Raw genomic sequence first — 19,796 nt, 5'->3', positions numbered from 1 at the left:
TTTTCCTCTCCCTCAATCCCTCCTGGTTTCATGATTAAGGTTTTTGAAAATACTGCACGTCCGTCTCCTTGTGTGGAGTTTAGTTGCTGGGTTATTCAGCATAGCCCTGAGGCTGATCTACTGTTCTAAGGAGAGGTGCTGTAAAATTGAGAATCCTCAGCTCTTGAGATGAATTTTGTGGATTTGACCTCCAGGGCCAACACATGTTCATCTTCCTTGTACCTCCTCTTTTGCCCTGCCAGAGAAAAACCTGATGAGAATTACCTCTGCACCTCTAGAGGCCAGACAATCCCCATTTTGGTTGAAAGACTTGGGGATCTTGAAGGCAAAGGTGTTATTACAGAGTCTAAATGGAATGATGGTGATATTAAACGATGGTGATATTAAATGTCTCAGACACTGATTTGACTTTTTATAGGTCAGTGAGCCAAGGAATCTAGGACAAGGTTATTTTCTTAAGGTACTTAAGGGAAGGCCTTGAGTTAGGAGAGTCATCATGGTGGCTTTCAAGGAACACATTACATTTTCCTCTCAGAATATGGTGGTGATCTATATCTCAATCAAATGTCTATGATGAGATGCAACATGATAATATCAGGTAAGAGAAACAGAACCTTCTGTCCCTTAGAGAGCTCAGAAAAATGGGAAATGTGAAGTGCGTTGATTATTTGAAAAAGTACATGCAGTAAGATGCATTTTGTTCCTGCGCTCAACCACTCCATGTTCTTAGGGCTGAATTTGTCAAAAAACCCTGTCTCAGCAAAGGGGGTCTGTAATGAGATATGTACACATAGATTGTCCAAGATTTACCATACTGCCAGCAAATATTGGGTGTCCTTGGTTGGTTTCAATGGAACATATTACAACAGATGCATTATATTTTAATAATCCACAAAAAAAAGGAAATTAAGAAAAGAAAATTATTATTTCTATGCTAAGTATGAAGATGGGACCTTTTTCAAGATGTGTGAGATGTTTAGGATAAGAATCCAACCAATGATGCTAAGAACCCTGTGGTATTTCCAACACCGGTACTTTCAGAGGACAAGTAACATAGATCTTTTGGTGGGGTGGGGAGGTTCCTGTGGGACTGATGCTCAGGTACGCAAGCTGCTATGTCCATCAGAAAATTTCTCTCCTAAGATTCAGCCAGCACTACCAGTCTGGAGTATCATTGTGATGTTCCATAGACTTCCCCATTTCTACCTCTTCATTTCAAACTGTAAGAACGGCTTTAATTTCTGGTGCTCTGGTCAGCGTCCTGTCAGTAGACATCTAAGGCCTGGATGAGCTGGCACCTCCCCTCCAGTTAGCCATTTGCAGTGGTATGGTATGCCTCAGAATTTTGTTCCTAGGGTAAACTCTTTCCTTGGCTCTTATAGTGATGAGAAAGTAACTGGAAAACTAACTTCCAGAGCAGTCAATGCTGACTTTTTATGCAGGTGGACTCCGGATTTCTCCAAGTCTTGGGTTTTTATCCATTCTTTTTCCTCTTTCTCAATGGTTGTGTGAATGGTTCAGTGCTTCACTAGGGCTGTTTATTTAACTGTGCCTAGCAATGTAGATCAATTTGCATGATCAGTTGATATTATCAAGGTCACATCCTTTTATGAAGAATTAAGAGGCAATCCAAAACAGCACAAGTATTTTTCCCTCTTTCTTGTTGTAGTTATTTATTACGTTGGATATGAACACATTAATATAGGACCATCTGTCTTTCCTAGATAGATGGAGACAGCGGGAGGTTATTTGGAGTAACCTGTACTTTTAATTTTTGGGCTGTTTTCAGTTTGAGGGGAAGGCCGAGAGGAACGTGTGTCACTAGGAAATTGGTTTTTTTCTGTATGTACCTGTCTTCATTTTACTAGTTAGCTGATACTGAAAGACCCACATTAGAAACCTCGAAGACCCCTAGTTATTACTTGGGGGAAAAAAAATTACTCAAACTAAATGGTGTAAAATCTTTGCAAAATTGAATATCATTGTAACCATTAACCTTGTTAGCTACGAGTATGTGCTTTTTTAAAGTGGATGTGAAGTTTCAGCTATAATTGTACTTGCATGTGCCCAAGGGTGGGGAGTAGCATTAATCCCACTGTTTCTGTTAATCTTTTACTCCTTTCCTGGTTCACCATGTTTGTTGTTGATTCAGAGCCTGAGATTTTTGCTAGATGTGTGTTATAATGGTAATTACTGGAGGGTACTATCATTGACTGTAGAAATAGAAGTAATACGTTATTGTAATATATTGAGTTCAGATTTACTCCTGACCTTTGCCAGAAGTGAAGGAACTTCAGATCCAGGGCTTTGTTCAGTCTCTGTTTCCTTTCCTTTCCCCAAATGGTGTAGCATGTAGTATTTGTTATTAAAAAGGAAAGGAAAACAATTTGACAGTAATGGGAGAGTGAAAACTTCATTAAAAGAACTGTATAGGGAATGGTGGGTCAGCTCAGAAACCTGCTCTCAGAAACAAAATTGAATGCAGTTCAGTGGTTGTGCCACACAGTGTCACAATTGGACTTCACTTCCTTCCCCTCTGTATCTTCCTCATGGTAGGTGAAGATATTTACAAAGCCAGTGAAGAGCGGTCTGAAATGTGGGGGGCAGCTGAAGTGCAGGAAGATGAAGATACTCGCATAGAAGTTCCGCTGGACCAGGTATTGATGGAGCTTTAAATAAATGGCTTTTTTTAGGATTAGATTGTGTGTTGTTTTTCTTTCCCCAGTTTCTTTCAAGTGTACAGCATAATTCTGTGGCGATGATTATAACGGCTCAATGATATGGCTTCTGTTATGGGAGCTTTAGCAAATCTTCCTTTCTCTGTTAATGTGTCAAATATCAGTTACCTTTGCATCATACATCAGCTTGAGAACTGCTCTGAGAGCCCTTATAGGGCCTTAGAGAATCAGGACTCCCTATCTACCAAATAGATCCACCTGGATCACAGTCCCTTTATATTGGTAGAGCAGTGTAAAGGGAGTATGGCACAGAATCAAGGTCAGAATTCCTGCAGTCCTGAACCACAAACAGATGTGGATTTATCTGATTTTTATTAAAGCTGCCAGCACTTTCTTCTGTTGGAACAACAGGGTACTTAGTTGGCCAACTTTTTCATCATAAGACTTACATGCAATAAATAGGTCTTGATAAGTAAACGTAAGATTATATCCTCTTTGTTTTACCTTGATTTGTTTTTGAAAGCAACTCTTGTGAACTGAAATAATACAGGAAATAGGTAAGTTGAAGTTTATTCCAATGAAGTGGAGAGTAAACTGCTTAAATTATTTGCTGAAAACTTACCTTTTTCTTTTTCTGCTAGTGAATTACTCACAAGACAGTCCTCTTTTTCATCTTACGTGTTTGTAGGCATTTGCCAATTTGTTCAACTTTGTGTCCAGGCCACAAGATGTTGCACTGTGCTTTTGGTGTCTGTTGATAATGGCTTGGGGCCAGTCACCTAGGCCACGAGATAATATTTCTGATCCATGCTGCAGTGTAAGGAATCACAGTTTACCAATAGATTTTTCAGGCTAAAAATCATCCCAACAACATAAGGGATTCCTGAGCAGTTTTCTGACTTCCTGGTGGTCAGCTCAGTGCTGAGGAACAATTGTTAATGTGAGATTGTAAACAAATGGGAGGGAATGAGTTAAAAATAGTTTTTTGTAAATACACTTTGACTACCCAGGGCACAAAAAATCTGGGAGATTTCTGGAGTGTGTTGGAGACAATTTTTTGATGTAGGTAGTGAATACATGATTAGGAGAGGCATTTTGCTGGATTTGCTACTCATGGATAAAGAGAAGCTGGTTGGGGATGTGATGCTCAGTGGCCTTAGTTGTAGTGGCCATGAGACAATAGGGTTTAAGACTCTGAAGGAAGTGGGGATGGCAAATAACAAAATAAAAATCCTGGATTCAGGAGAGTGCACTTTGACTTGTTTGGGAAACTGGCAGGCAGGGTCCTGTGTGAGATTGCCCTGAAGTGCAGAGGAACACAGGAGATCTGGTTGATCTCCAAGGGCATCTTCCTCAAAGCACAAGAACTATCCCCATATGCAAGAAAACAAGCAGGCATAGCAGGAGGCCAGTTTGAACAGAGGACTCCTGACCTCATACTAAAAGAGGTAGAGTGTGGTAGGTAGAAGAGGGGTTGGACTACTAAGGAGCAGTATAGAGACATTGTCTGGGCTCACAGGGATGAAATTTGGAATGCCAAAGCTTGTGAAGAAATGGATACTGATACTTGTGATTGGGAGTAGCCAACATGGATTTCCTATGGGCAAATCATACTTACCCAACCTCTTTCCTCAGTGATGAAATAACTGGCTCTGTGGATGAACGGAGAGCAGTTTTTGGAATTTATCTTGCTTTCAGCATAGATTTCCATATTTGTAGGAAAAATTGGAAGAAGTGTGGTAGATATGGGGAGGAAGATATCCTTAAGGAGCGTAGGGACTGGATTTGTGGGCTACAAGGTGGATGAAAAACTGCCTGGTTCGATGGGACTTAAAAGGTCAGTTGGTTGAAATTTAACTGGCACCTATTTATGAATAGTGGTTTTGATACTGGGTCTGATACTTTTTAACATGTTCATCGGTAACATGGATGATGGCACAGGATGCAGCCTTATCCAGGCTCAGTAGTAAAGCCAGACTGTCATTATCAGGTGATATGCAGGGCTGCCTTTCAGAGCGATCTCAACAGTTTGAAGGCATGAGCTGACTCGAGCCTCATGAAGTTCAACAAAGAGAAATATGAAGTGGGGTACCTGGGACAGGGGAGCTTGCATTGGTAGAGTCGGCGTGGGTAGGCTAAAGAGCAACTCTGCAGGAGGGGCCGTGCAGCTCTTGTGGCTAGCAAGTTGAGGATGAGTCAGCAGTGCTCCCTTTTGGTGACAAAGGTTGACACTGCGGGCTGGGCTGCATTTGTAAGAGCACAGCTGCACATCAAGGGAACATTATCTCCCTTGACTTGGCACTTCTGAGGTTGCATCTAGAATATTTTGTCCAGTTTTGAGTCCTTCCTAGTACAAGAGAGGTATTTACCAACAGGAGAGAGTGCAGCACAGCAACACACTAAAACATTTAGGGGGCTAGAGCCTATGTCACAAGGAGAAGCTTAGGGAACTAGGTTTGTTTCACCTTAAAGGCTAAGCAAGAGAAGGCAGATCGAATTGCTCTCTTCAGCTACAGATGGAGTTACAGAGAAGACGGAGCCAGCCTTTTCTCTGTGTTGCACAGCGAAAGGGTGAGACAATGGTCAGAATTTGTAGCAAGGAAAATACTAACTGGACATAAGAAAAACATTTTCAACAGTGAGAACTGTAAGCACTTTCTTGTCCAGAGAGAATGGGGAGTCTTCATCTTCAGTGATTTTTAAAACAAAACTGGACAGGGCCTGAAACAGCCTATTTTTACTTCGAAGTTGGTCCAGCAGGGCACTGGCCTAGATGATCTCTAGAGCAGTTGTCTCCAAAGTGGAGTGTGCACAGCCCAGGGGGTATGAAAGACAATCCATTGGGATGCAGGAAGAAAACATTAGAACTTCAGTAGTACATGTATGTAATTTATAAATAAGTAAATATACATATATTGCGGGTATGTGCTCAAAAACTTTTTACTGATAAGGGAGTGCAATCAAAACAGTTTGGAGACCACTGCTCTAGAGTCTCTTCCAATCTAATTTTTCTGTGATTCTGTGTTTGTTCATCTTTGATTATTTCAGTCCTATAATTAACTTTTTTTTTTTTTAGTAAAGTTTGGTTTTCTGTGCTTACTATTTAGCTGGCTGATTTTTTTTCAATTTATTTGAATTGGGTAAAAGAATACTAGACATATACATTTTTCTTGTCTTCTGCCTTTAAAAAATGCCTGAGGGGAAAATAGACAGAAGTTTTATGAGCTTATACTTTGTTTTAATTTCTGCCTGCAATACCAATCTGTACATTAACAAAAGCCACATCTGAAGTTGCTGCTGTAGCCATTTTGAAGAATGGCACCATATCCATCTGAAAAAAAAATCTGGATCTCTCCATTTTATTTTAGGCTGCTGTTTCTAAGAAGGATCATTTTCAGTGATTTATTCGCTTTAACGGGAAAGAGTGTTGCTCAGCTGTTTTATAGACATTGTTCTTGGAGACGCATGAATCAGGTGATTGAAAGAGGCAAGAGCGTGACTGTCCTGGTCCCTGATTATACGGAATACTACAGCTGTGTCTTTTCACAGCAAATACCTGCCCCGGCCTCAGAGACTTATGTGCTAAACACCATTGGGCTCATCAGCCCTGTTAATTGCAGTTGTCCTTGTGAGGTGTTGTGATAATTAGGATATGTTGGGTTGTACTGATAGTACTGACGTTGGGGAAGAACATGCTGCCTGTTGTCTTAATCTTTGTTTCTTATGACATCCTGAAGTATATCCTGCCCTGGTCTTGACAGCCTAATAAACAAATTGAGAAATGATTAGCCTGTTTATTGGCCTCTGAAGGTGCATAAAGAATTCCTCTGGGTAGCGTAAAGCATTTGACAGTGTAAATTGGGTTGTCAGGTCTTAGTTTTTAGGTTGACTGCAATTCATATGAAATCCAAGAGCCCTGGAGACAGCAGCCTTGCTTCTCCACAGAGATGCTACAGGCAACAGCTCTGCCAGTGGGTCTCACCAGTTTGCCTCAGCCAGAAGATGGTGACTGTCACTAGGGAGGGGAGAATAGTTAACTCTCCGTTGCCACTTCTATACTTGACAGTGGTAGCTGTGGTTGTTGATACAGTTGCCAGTGAGCATCGGTTGTGCTGGCAAGCTTGCAATGCTAGGAGCTTGCTTGATACTTCTAAGGTCATGTACCAAGGCCCATGCATCATCCTCAGATGGAAATATTTTTCAGTTGCTACGAACTGATTTTGCCTCCTGGACAAGGAACTGGAAGCAGGTGTGTTTGGGGGGGGGGCGGGGGTGTAGAAATCAGTAATGCACACTATTAATAATCTGATTTTCATATTTTCTGAAAAGCCAAACAAAGCACCAAAATTTATTGCAACTCAAGCCATGGTTTATTTCTCATTTTAAAACTTCATGTATAGTTTCCTAGGTAATCTGGTAAGAAGCCAGGTCCTTCTGAGTAGCACTGAGCACTTTTTATCCCCAGATAACCGAGGTTACTCAGACCTTGGAAGCATTTAGCATTTTGCATGTTCAGGTTCTTATTAATGACCATTTTAAATTGTTTTAAAATCTGTGATGTAAAGCTTTATAGCTTTTTCTTATCTGAACTGCAGTTTCTGTTATTGCTAGAAATATGGAAAAGGACAGCCAGCCAGGGCTTGACTATCTTGCATAATGCATAAATATTTATATGCCAGCTTTCACTAGAATGCTGACACTTCTGATATGCTATCATTTCCATCAGCCACATAAATGAGGTGGTGAAGATAGAGCTTAGTCTCTTTTCTTTTTATGCACCTTCTCTGTCTTGCCATTTGAAGTACACGGTTGAACAAATGCCAGATTAGCCATTAACTAAACTTAGTGTAATACTGGCTAGACACCTGCTTATGTCCTATTCTGTAAAATGCTGTCTGCCAGCTAAGAACACATTAAAAGAACAGGATATGCTTTACTCCAGACTAGCTGACAGTTGTAATTGAACATCAAGGAGGAAAAATCAGTATTTTGCCTAAAACCAAACCAGACCCTTCTGTTCTATATTCTGTACCAAGACTTCAGCTTCCAAATACAAAATGGATAGTTTCTTCTTTTGACATGCAGACTTACTCCAGGTTGGTTGTTTACATCACTGTGTCAACATCCATGGGAACTGATGACAGACTATGAAATCAATTGTGCAAATAGCAAGGGAACAAGGTGATTTTATTGCAGTTGTTGGTAGGGAGGCAGCAAAACAATACAAGTTTCTTATTTGAAATGGTAGTTAAGTGTGTTACTTTGAGTTTGCTGATACTAATATAAATATACTCAAAGTAACTCTTTCTGAGATAGAACATTTTCTAACTTGTAAAGCTTCCAGAACAAACTTCTACTTTTTCTTTAGTTTTATGTAAGTTGTGAAATACAAAAGCAGCAGTTGGTATTAACAGTATTGAAATAACACTGCAAGTTTGCATTGGTGTATCCATTTCCATAAGCATGGTTGTTGTTCTCCCACGCTGAGCCCTTCGGAGGTGGGGTAAGCATGAGAGTTATGAGATACGAAATTGTCCAGTGCATGATCCCTACAAGGAATTCAGGCATATTGTTGTGCCCGCCTACTTTGCCATGGGGTATATGATACTGGCTATTAAGATGTAAGTGATGTAGAATGAATCTGGTTTTGTTTTTTTTTTTTCCCTCCAGATTCATCATCCCCATCTCCCTCTCTCTTTCTGTGTTTATCTGTAAAAATCACTGGATGATAAATTTGTGTAACAGGCACTGATTTGGGTTTTTTTGTAGATGTTCACACTCTCGGTTCTTTCACTAGCCATTTGCTTTCCATTATTACAGACACGTCCACCGATTAATGCAGTCCTGATGCCACTCATTGTTTGTCATTTCCTGGGCTGTGATGTGATGTGAAATTATGTAGCTCCCACAGGTATTCTCTCTGTAGCTGGAGTGTATCACCAGTAGCAGAAAATTTGCACCTTTCATTTGCAGTTTTCATTATGGAGTATACATTTTGCTTTAGAGACCCAAGATTCACCTCAGTGAACAGAACAAAATGTTTATCTTCCCAGTTGCTGAAGGCAAAATGTTAAAGTTTTCATTGATTCAACATTAAAACAGGCTGACTGCTCGAAGACACATTCCTTGATTAAAAAGGCTAGAACTTTTCATGAGGAAACATTTTGCACTACATCAGTAAGGATTTCAAAATGACATTTGGAAAGAATACGTGCAAAACTTTTTATGCTCAAATTTTGCTACAAATGATGCAGGTGTAATTTAAGCCTTCTGGATTTTGAGTGCTGACAAGCAGATAAGATTTTTCCCTGCACGTTCTTCTTTCAGCTCCACTGAGTTACACTCAATTTTTTTATTGTCTGTCTTTGTGAGATAGGGAAACTTACTCTGGTTGGTTCCTTGCAGCTCAGCATGAGAACAGAGATCTTCCCTCGGTTTCTGCATTGGATGACTGTGATTTCTGAAGCTATAGCAGCAAGGTCTGATCTTTTCTTTAAAGGCCTGTGTGGCCTTCACTTCTTCCAAGTGAAGCCTGCAAATGCAGATCTGTTGTAAAACTAGTGTTGATACCACTTTGAAAAAAGTTACCTTTCTCTGTGTGCATCTGTCTTGAAAAAATCTAGCAATCCTAGAGCAGACAATTTCTCAGATTGCTTAACTTTTACGGCATTTTTCAGTCAGTGTAGAAGAGTCTGTTTCTGGAAAAAAAATCATTTCTGTATTTTTGCAACCTCAGTAGGGCTTCTTTTTAAGTGCTTATCTTCTCACTGTCTACGGGGATGCTAAACAGATCATACTGTATTGTAGGGTGTGAAATTTAGGTAAATTTTAATGTACACATGGAAAACGTTATGGAAAAACTAGACATGGTTGTCAGTGAAATAGATGGAGAAAAATATTGTTGACTTAGGTACATCTTTAAAAAGTAAGGATCTGATCAGATGTTTTCTTCTCTGCCATGGTCGTCTTGTGATTAAGGAATTATGCATGCTTGCTGTTATCACACAATGAAACTGAGGAATGGAGTTTGAAAACCTGTTTTTTCTGTGCTTCAGGTTACATAGTTTCCATTCATTCCAGTTAGACTTCTGGGTGTTCTGATCTTATGAAAAATTAGACTCTGTGGACTCAGGTGCTGCATTTGTTGTAAAAAAAAAAAAAAAATAATGCATCCAACCATCCAACTCATAAAAACGTTGGTGTTTAAATTGTTGTGGAGATAAAGGCTTTTTTGCCTTCAGGAACAACAGTGCATTTACTATTTGGGATGTGTAAGACTGATGAACCCTTAACTATTCATTTGCTTGTTTTTAAGAGCCTGGGTTTTGTAAATGATGTGGAAGAGAAGAGGGCTGCTGTCACTTAGCAACCCTATCTGGTTCGGGAACAAAATGTTTTGCTGTGGAATCTGTGCAGTGCGGCTACAAAGCATTCCTGACTGGGTAGGAGCAGGAGCAGCTCTGTTCTGGAGAGGTTTGGTGCAATCAAAGTTAAGTGTTCTTGATGCTGCATTTGTGAGATGTATTCATGCTGGTATTTGTGACCATTAAGATTTTTGTTGTCTACCTTATTGTTTGTCTGTTGTGACCGTTAGCCAAGTAAACATTTCCAAATGGCTTCAATAAAGCAAGATGATGTTTTACATTAATGGTACAAAATAATTTCCGCCTTAAATGATTTGTGATACTTTTCAATATTCTAGTATCAGTCATGTACAAACCTTCTGAGAGGTTACATTAGCATCCCTAGAGGAAAAGAAGCCAAATGCTTCAATGTCTGAAGATTTCCTGACTTATTGCTTTTGAATGATGATGGCATTTGGTAATGTAGCTCTTAATGAATGATAGCATGATGAGTGTAATTAGAATACATCTTTCTTTTTTAAACACTCTGTTTTTGCTGAGATTAAAAATACCATCAAGCAATCACACTTCTTGAATGCAAAATGAAATTCACTCTGTTCCTCATCAACCTGCTAGTAAGTCAGGAGGTTTCCAGAAGGCAAGCTGGGTCCATTTTTCCAGCATGAAGTCGAGAATGATTTCAGTGGTTCTACCAAAGTGCCTTTGGTTGAATATGCCCTTCAATATACATATACAAGTCTTTTGTCAGTGAGTCTTTTTATTGCTAGTCCATGACAAGCAACAATTGTGCTCACAGTCATGAAGGAATGGTTTGAAGACTAGTTATTGTAACTACTGTACTTTCAACTGGGAAACTGCAAAGACATTATCTTCATTTAAAAGATGGAGCCAGCAATACAAGAAAGAAGGTTACTTCCTATTTTCTTGCAACCATACAAAAGGCAAAATACAAACCTTACTGAGAGTAGTTCTGACTATAGGAGGGATGAGGGTAATCCATCACACAGTCACCAGGAAAGTCCCCTGTCCTAGAAGTTGCTTACCTCTCCGTGAAAATTACCTCAAGGACTAAGAATGTAATCACCTCATGCTTCTCCAGTCCTAGGTTTATTGCTGTCAGGTTCAACTTGTGCTGCTGTTTTTTGTGATGTGGACACAGGACTAAAGTAACACAGGAACACTTATTCTGTAGTTCATTATAGTATACATGTTTAGTTACCCTGTGCTACAACTGGCTGGGTGCTTCCAACATGAATTTTTGAAGTGCCCCTTGTTCTCTGGAATCTCTCACGTCGACATGTTGATATTAATATTTGATGCTCATGTTTGTTTAGTTGTGTTACAAAGTGGTGAGGGACCTCAGTCACTCAGGCCTGGAGATAAAGTTGGTTCTCTGGATTTGAGATGCTCTGAGCTTTTACCGGAATCCCAAATGTAATGTACTTGTACGACTTCTGTGAGCCAACACACTGGCTGAAAGCCGAACTCTGACTTCTCGGGTGCAAAGAGGAGCAGCAGAGTCCCACATCTGTCTTGGCTATCCAGCCAATGCATTCCATTTAGGAAATTCTTACTGGGAATATTCTGGTTGTTTAAAAGATGACTAGTGAAAAGCTAAAAACTAAGATGTGAAATGTCACTGCTTTTTCTTAAGTATACAAGATCATTGCTGACTTCTAGAAATGAGTCTGATAATTTCTGCAAGGACATGTAAGTCTGAATTGGCATACCTGTTTTGCTTTCAATACACCCATCCTGATTTATTCTTACTGAGAGAACACAGTTTGCAGTAACTTTGATGTATACATAATAGGCATTTTGTACAGTTGTAGGTGGAGGGATGGCTGGAGTGTATCGAATTCTATGAAAAGTTTCCCATTGACTCCAGGGGACTTTGAATTATACCCTGATCCAGCAAGCGCTTTAATGTAGGCTTTCGCTCACTATTTCAGGTTCACTGAAATCACTGGAACTGTTCAAGAAGGTAAAGTTAAGCATGTACAGCGTTTACAGGCTTTGGACCATAAAAGACTGTGTTTCTCCCTTTTTCGGTTTTCCTCCCTGCATGTATATATGTACATAAACATTCTCTTTCCCTAAATATGAAAAATCTGACTTTCACTAAGTATGCCTCCTTCTCAGTGAAGAAGGTGTCCTTAAAATAGAGAATGCTGATTTATGTATAGCTAGTAGATCAGTAAGATCTCAGTAGAAAGTATTACACTTTTTATGTAAAGAGCGATGTATGATTTGGTGGGTGATTTTGGCCTTCAGTTCCCTCCTTACAGTCCTGTCTTAGGTCTGCTGTGCATTCTGAAATGCATCATATGTGGTCATGTTCACATTTCAAAGCATACCTATTACTCTGCATGCAGTGGGAACCATACTGTATTTTTGATTACCTTGCAAAAGGTCTTTTCCTCTGGATCAATGCTGATTTTTAACTTGTTTGAAATGTCCTTCTAATGTAGTGCAGCTTGAAAGGAGATTAAATGAAGAACGCATTTTACTTTCCAATTATTAGCTGTAAACATGACTTTTTATTTTTGTCTGTAGTAGTAATAACCATTGTAGTAATATGCTCATCTATCTTGAAATGTTCAGTTACTATAAAAACATTATACTTGCACTAATTACTGATCTTGTTTTGCACTATTATTTTTCAGGCAATTTAGCTTGACTGGTCAAGTTAAATTAGTTGAAATTTGAATGTTATTTCATGCCAGTTCCCTGTGAGCTTCCAGTGAGTTTCTGGGTACGGTTCAATAACACTGTGTTTATCTTCTATGTTACTCAGTTTTAACTCTTAAAAATTTTGCATCCTCACCTATTTTAGACAGATAAGGTCTAATGAGTCTAGCTTGCGTAGGACCTTAGGAAGTTACTGCCCCTCAAATGTCCATTGTCCTTCTATGCCCAAGACTGCTTCCACAGCAATGAAACCATTAAAAGCATATGCATTAGGATACATATGTTTACACCATAGCATAAAGTCTACACACCTTCTTCTGCAGTCCAAAATGAACCACCATACCAAAGCAGTTCAGGCAAGGGCAGATATTCTCTTCTGATTGTACCCACTGTCAGGCAGTAACAAAAAGCCGGAAATAATAATATCTTGGATGACTACAACAGTTAACTGAGAAAGCCTGGGTTTACTGTTCTTCTTTTCTTACCCTCTCTTCATTTGGTGTTTGTAATGTAAGCAGGTGTCATTAAGCAAAACCAAACCGCTTACTTTTAGCTAGCGGCGTCTGGTGCATTTAACTTGTCCCACCCTCCCCTGTTTCTGATCAGAATCCAGATCTGCTAATTTCCTTAGCAGACTGAAAACAAATTAGTAGGTCACATGTGTAAGACTAGCAGGTAACTTCTGAGAATTTATGGATCTGCAGATTCTTTGCTATCTTTATGTGCTGGAGGTTACCAAAGTTGGCTCAAGTTTGCTTTGGATGGTGCCTTCTTTGAAGGTGTCTTGTTTAATTTTTATTTTAGTGGTAATAAGGCCAGTTTGATGTTACCAGATGAAAGTGAGTCAGCAAGGCTTGAAGAAAAAACACACAGAGACTACTGTACTTCAAAAATTACTTATGGAGCCATTATTTATCTGGTCAGGTAACCGTGTAATATTTCTAGTAATTTGTCATTCTATGGATTATTACAACACAATAACTTGTCCTTTTTGAAGCTGTGTCAATGCGGTATAGTAAAGTTGTCTTATGTTGCTACTTAGATGTCAATGCAAAAGCAAGGTGTTTTATCAAGAGGCTTCAATCAATTGTTGGTATTGCTGAACTAGCTTTTACTGATATGTTGAAGGTGATGAGATAATTCTTTTGAAATGTTAGTGTTAGTGAGGGAAAGAGATTTTTAGAAGACAGGTCTGTAGCAGATAGCTGCCTGCATAAAGGAGCTGCTAATGATAGTAAAATTCCAAACACTTTTGATTAAGAGACAACCTATTGCTCTCAGCTTGTTTGCTTTAGATTTAGAGTCTGATGAGGCTATGTGGGAGGTAGACACCCTGTCACTCTTGTGGGATTTTTTTTCTCTTTATTTTCATTCAAACCTTAGCACAAGTACATAAGTCATCTTGGCAGCAGGGGCATTGGTTCACTGAATAGTCAGGTGAATCTTCAAAGCTGAAACTGGAAGACAAATGACGAAAACTAGATAGTATGTGCATCAGTCTTCCAGATTGTCATGAAATGATGCTGCTAGCAGCTTTATCTATAGTGAGTTTCTTCTTACTCTTCTTCAATATGGGACAAGATCCTGTTCCTCCTGGTTGCTGGTCTGGCTCTGTGTAGGAAAAATTAATTGCTAAATGTCAAACAAATCCTAACCACGCCACCCTACATAGGGGTCTTTGGGAAGGGGAATGATGTTGTGGAAGTGACCAATAGGTCTACCTCATCTCTCTTGCTACTTTTCTGTGGATGCAAAGAAGACAGGCTGCACAACAGGACCAACTGGCATGACATGGTCTGGTCCATAGGTAAAATGCTTCTTGGGAAACAGTGTGGGCTAGTGATGTATGATATTTTATTGTGACAGGATTTTATAAACAACTACATGCTAAATGTTAGAATGTCGGAGAACCTGGAATAGCTGGAACAAAATAGCTGTTGCTGTATTAATTAAATCTAACTCATTCCAGTTGTTTTTAGTATGGTCAAATGGATTAACCGAGTGTAATACATTTAAATCTCACTAACACAGTTTTTTTTATGTAGAATAAGTGTGCATTATGGGGTGTTAGTACAGGAGCATCATTTTCTGTCCATGTAGACAAACCTCAAATTAGCATACTTACTCCGCAGTAATGATGTAATTGTGATTTTGATATCTGTCACGTTTCAGAATTGCATGGAGCATTCTGATTAAAAATGCCTCATAATGCTGCTGCTTTTCCTTTCACCAGAGGCCAGCAGAAACTGTAGATGAAGAAGAAAATGCAGAAGAGGAAAATGACAGGGGAGAGGAGGCATGTAAAGGACAGGAAGAATATCCAGAAGTGAATGGAGAGGAAAGTGGGGAAACTGTTAAAGAAAGAAGTGAAATGGAAGAAAAGAAGAAGAAATTAAATGAGAATTATGAAGAGAATGGTGACCAAGCAGAGGAACTTACTCATTTAAATGGCAAGAAAAATAAAGAAAATGGTGAGGGAATGGAGCACTTGAACTACCAAGGTGGTCTTCAGCCTGAAGAAGAAATAAAAGAAGAAGATTCTGACAGTCAGAACCAGGTGAGTGTTTATTCTTTCAGTTTGTTGTTCTTAAGTTATTGTTCCTCATTCATCTCAGCCTTAGGCTTCTCAGCAAGTCTGTAAGTAGCTCACACCTGATAAGGTCCTGAGAGCATTTACAAGAACTTCAGTTTGTGGGAAAAGCTGTTTTCCATCTGTATAGATCAGTTACATCAGTAATTACATTATATGCCCTCCAACTGAGAAAGCAGATGTTTCTCGCTACTTGATGAATCTGCATCTCCTGCTTTCCTGAGTATGCTGAATTTTGGAAAAAAGTAATAAAAAAAATTCTTGCAATTTCCAGAAAAGCATAATCATTATATATTTCCACACTACATTGTCCTTTAGGACAGAGCAGAAGGGTGTGTTCATGAAACCAGTGCCTCGTTATTTTGGTGAGTTGACTTTCACAGAAGTTGCATTTCATAAAGGGCTCTTGCCATTACTTTGTGGAAGTTTCATCTCCTTTTCTTAGAAATTGGAAGAGACGGTGGAGATGAACAAGATCCTCAAAGCAAGGGGCTTTAGTCAGTTTAAAAGCAAATATCCCATTAATTTAGGAGACATGGTAACATGCTGTTGGCTTAGATGGAGGCATGCAACCCAGAAAAATAAAGTGGCCTACCCTGACTGTCAGATGAACTGACCAGCGAACAGAATGTGGGAAACAAAGTGTTTTGTTTGATGGAGAGAATCCAGATCTGGGAAGAGTGGGATTCTTGAGCATCAGAAGCAGAACAACTTGCTGCATATTCCCTGCGTATAGGCTGCTGAAAAACAGATTCTTCCTCTGCTTCTTGTGACACTGGGAATGGTTTCTTGCACCTTGCAACTGGGCTTTCTTCTGTTTCTATATGACACACAAGAACATTTTTCAATTAAGAAAGCTGAGTAATGTGACGTTTTCTTGGGCCCTGAATTTATTCTATGCTTGATATATTGATATTTTTGTTTGTTTTTAGAAAAGCTGAAGTTATTTATGAAAGTGGAGAAAGTGAGTGAGCATTCACTTTAGATGGATATGTGGGTAACGATGTTTGATGAAAGAACTGGGGGGGGGAACCTCTAATTTCAGTACTTTCTCCTTTGGAAGGTGTATAAGTATAAGGTAAATAAAAATGTTAATGTGATCACTCTCAGAAAACATTTTTTCACATTAAGTATACCTTGTGGAAATTTTAGTATGAAGTGCTAACACTGTATTGAAATGAAGTGAAATCTTTGTTAACCAATGAAGTTAACAGTACCTGTCCTTTTTCTCTAGGTTGATTCCCATCTTGAAAAAACATCCACAAATCCAAGGGTGACAATCACCAGCCCACAGGAAAGTGAAAAAAATGACCAGAGCAATGACTATGCTGCAGTTGCATAGATAGAAAAAATGTAATGAGCAGAAAATGAAAGATTATAATACTTTAAATATAAAGCATGTTATTTTTTGTGATTGATAACTTATAATGGAAAGATAGGTTGAGTACCCACATTCTGAGTCTTGAGATGGTAATGCCACATGGACTGATATAGAAAACAAATATTAATAGCTACTAGAAGAACATCAAATTATTTTTACAAGGTGAGATTTTCTGATAGAATATGAGGGAGGGGGAATACAAGAGTACTGTATAGTAGTATTAGAAATAAATGAACTGTTCTGTGGTATAAGATGGCTAGCAGTAATAGAATAACCACAAAAATGACACTGTTCCAGAAAAAGGAAAAAAAAACCCCACCCAAATTAGATGTCAAAACTCCTTTGCAGGTTTGTTCAGAAAAGAGAAACATTTTTTTACTTTTAATGAGGACATATGTAGTTTTTCTTTTAAAATTCCACATCATATATATGATTTCCAGGCATAATATTAAGATATAATTAGAATATGTTCCTCACTTAATGGACTTATGCCCACAAAAAATGGTGTACTGTAATGAGGTGTCAGTCCTAATGTTACTAAATAGTGGATTTTCAATATATTAATTAGAATCGTTAGTTTTTGCATTCATAAATAGTACTTATTTAGCACTATGAATGTATGTAGACAGCCTACAATACTGCAGCTTGTTCCCATTTACAGCAAGAAGTTTTGTTGATTGTCCTGCGGATTCACTAAATAGTGAATTGTTATCACAGTGAAAAAAAAATAAAGGAAGAGTATGTAGCAGGTTGGTTTCAAAAGTTGAGTTTGGATGGATTTGTAATTCAGTCTATGTGAAATTTAATTTATTAGTGAAAAAAAATTAATAAGCCTGGATTTAGATTGAAATTGCCATGAAACCATTGATGTCAATAGAGCCATTTTAATATGAAACACTTTAGGATGAGCCTGCCAGTTTTCTGTAAAAGTCGGCAACAATTGCTGCATTTATGAATCCTTTACATAGCCTTAATGGTTGGAAGTGTATCATCATCTTTTTGAGCAAGCTGACTCCTGATAGGCTGTGGCTTAATTTGCATTAGTAAATAAGGCATTGATTCACAGTATTAGTTCTCTTAATGACACCAATTCCATTGCTCTTATCGTTTCTCTGTTAGTAATGGGAATAATTTGTAGTTCATAGAAATACTGCCCTGAGCATAATTTCATTAATTATAGAGAAGAAATAGTGGGTTTCCTTATCGTTAATGCTGGTAAATTATTACTATGAGAAACTAAATGTCATTTTTGTTGATTTCATGCCATTAAGACAAAAATTACATTTACGAACAAATTGAACTTGAAGCACTGTTTGAGGAATTTAAAGAACCACTTGTCATGACTGAAACTCATACAAACATCTTCACTTTTTCTACTATTAAATATATTTTTCCAATGGAGTAGAAATACGTAGAGATCCTTCCGCATGTTTCTGAGTATTGGCAATGTAAGTATAAAAAACATAATGTTAAAAACCATAGGAACAGGGTTAGAACAGTTTGCCATGTGGCATCTCTGAATTGTCTATGATTCGTGTGTCCTTTGTTGAACTGTCTGACAAAGATCTGAGGGAATATTACATTTGTGATCAGTTCAAAATAAGCTGCTAATTTAGCCAAGCTCTTAAGCAAGTGTGTATGCTTCTTTTATTTGATACAGCAATTAAACCTATGCTCAAATATCTTTGATTTCACTGGGATTTAAGAAGACGCTTAAAGTTAAGCAGAAGTAAAAAACAACCAACCCTTCCCCCTCCCCCAATAGAATAAATAAAATAGCTCTATGTGCTAGTGAGGAAAAGTGACACACAGAAGTCCTCTAGGTACCTTTATAGTTAATCCTGCACTGCAATAACATATGTAGTAGCATTAAAAGCCCTCAAACAATACATAACCAGCCAGAGAAGGCAGCTCTGTCTCCTCGGGGATCTTAGGGGAATTTACCCATTGAATCTTCTGTGCAAAGCTGACCAAGGAAAAAGGCTAATGCTGCATCTTTGCTCACTTAGAGCTGAATAGCTCATATGCTTCCTAGTAAGCATGGGCTTAAATGTGTTGCTGTATCAAGACAAATGACAGTAACCTGCTATTGACGTTACTATGAATGGGCTCTTTGCTAGTTAACAGTGTATCGAATACAGGACTCTACTTGCTGTCATCTTATTGCAGATTAAGACTTGAACAACCTCTGAGATGTTCTTCATCCTCAAAAGTTTGAAGTTAAATTGACACCCAAAAATATCTGATGAAGATACTTAATTTGGAGAACGTTTTACTCCAAATGTTGTACCTAGAAACAATATTTAGAAGAAACAGGGATTTGTATAGTGATACTTTTTTCCCTTTGGTTTCTATTTATAGCTTCTGTCCGCCAACAGCTTCTGTCATTTATTCCCTTTTCCCCAAACATTCGGTGTCTTCCATGCTTAAAAGACTTACAGATATCAATAAGAGTAATTTAAAAGCTTAAACTAAATTCTAGGGAAGTATAATATGACCATTTTCTTTCATGGGAACATGAAATCCCTATGAGTGTTATTCAGCTTTTAAAATGTTTTCCCCTCTGTTTTCTTGTGAGAAAGACAGGATATATTTCTTCAGAATAGCAAATCAGACTTTGGAAATAGAGCTATAACCATTTTATCATTCACCTTACAACACGGACAACATGAATTTTGTATCAGGTTCTTTTATATAGAGAAATTAGTTTATGCATAACAAATAATTCTGATGTTAAAGTAGAAATTAAACAAGAAGCATACAGGTGGTCTTGCTCATAGTTTTTCTGTCTGGATTTGCTGTTTGTGATGGCTTAACTCAGTTTTACATGAGAAATACATTACTTTGTTACGCTTATATAATGTTATTTTATTAAGCTTATATGCAACAGTTCTGAGGTTTTTTTAAGACTTGTTTTCTTGTTCTGGTTTTATTTTTAAAAATAATTTGCTATTAAAGAGAACTAGCATACAGATATTTCTGTGTTTTGTCTCATATCAAGGCCTGTTTGATGTTAAGTCTATCTTTGGGTGACTGACTTTATAAACCTGGTGATTTTGCAGCTGATAGGATTCTCCCATAACTAGAACTTT

General features: G+C 38.3%; 1 protein-coding gene across 1 annotated transcript in view; it reads left to right on the top strand.

The window, feature by feature from the left end:
• Positions 1 to 19,678, top strand: part of DCDC2 (doublecortin domain containing 2) — a 72,499-nt gene extending 52,821 nt beyond the window's left edge. Inside the window, exons 10-12 of the mRNA XM_075142833.1 lie at positions 2,557 to 2,657; positions 14,967 to 15,290; positions 16,558 to 19,678. Of these exons, the coding sequence (XP_074998934.1) occupies positions 2,557 to 2,657; positions 14,967 to 15,290; positions 16,558 to 16,665 (533 nt within the window). The 3' untranslated portion in view covers positions 16,666 to 19,678. The remainder of the gene's footprint in view (positions 1 to 2,556; positions 2,658 to 14,966; positions 15,291 to 16,557) is intronic.
• Positions 19,679 to 19,796: the final 118 nt, after the last annotated feature.

This window comes from Calonectris borealis, chromosome 2, assembly GCF_964195595.1.
Source record: "Calonectris borealis chromosome 2, bCalBor7.hap1.2, whole genome shotgun sequence".
Classification (NCBI taxonomy): Eukaryota; Metazoa; Chordata; class Aves; order Procellariiformes; family Procellariidae; genus Calonectris; species Calonectris borealis.
Note: the sequence above shows the minus strand (reverse complement) of the source record. Positions and strands in the feature narration are given on the sequence as shown.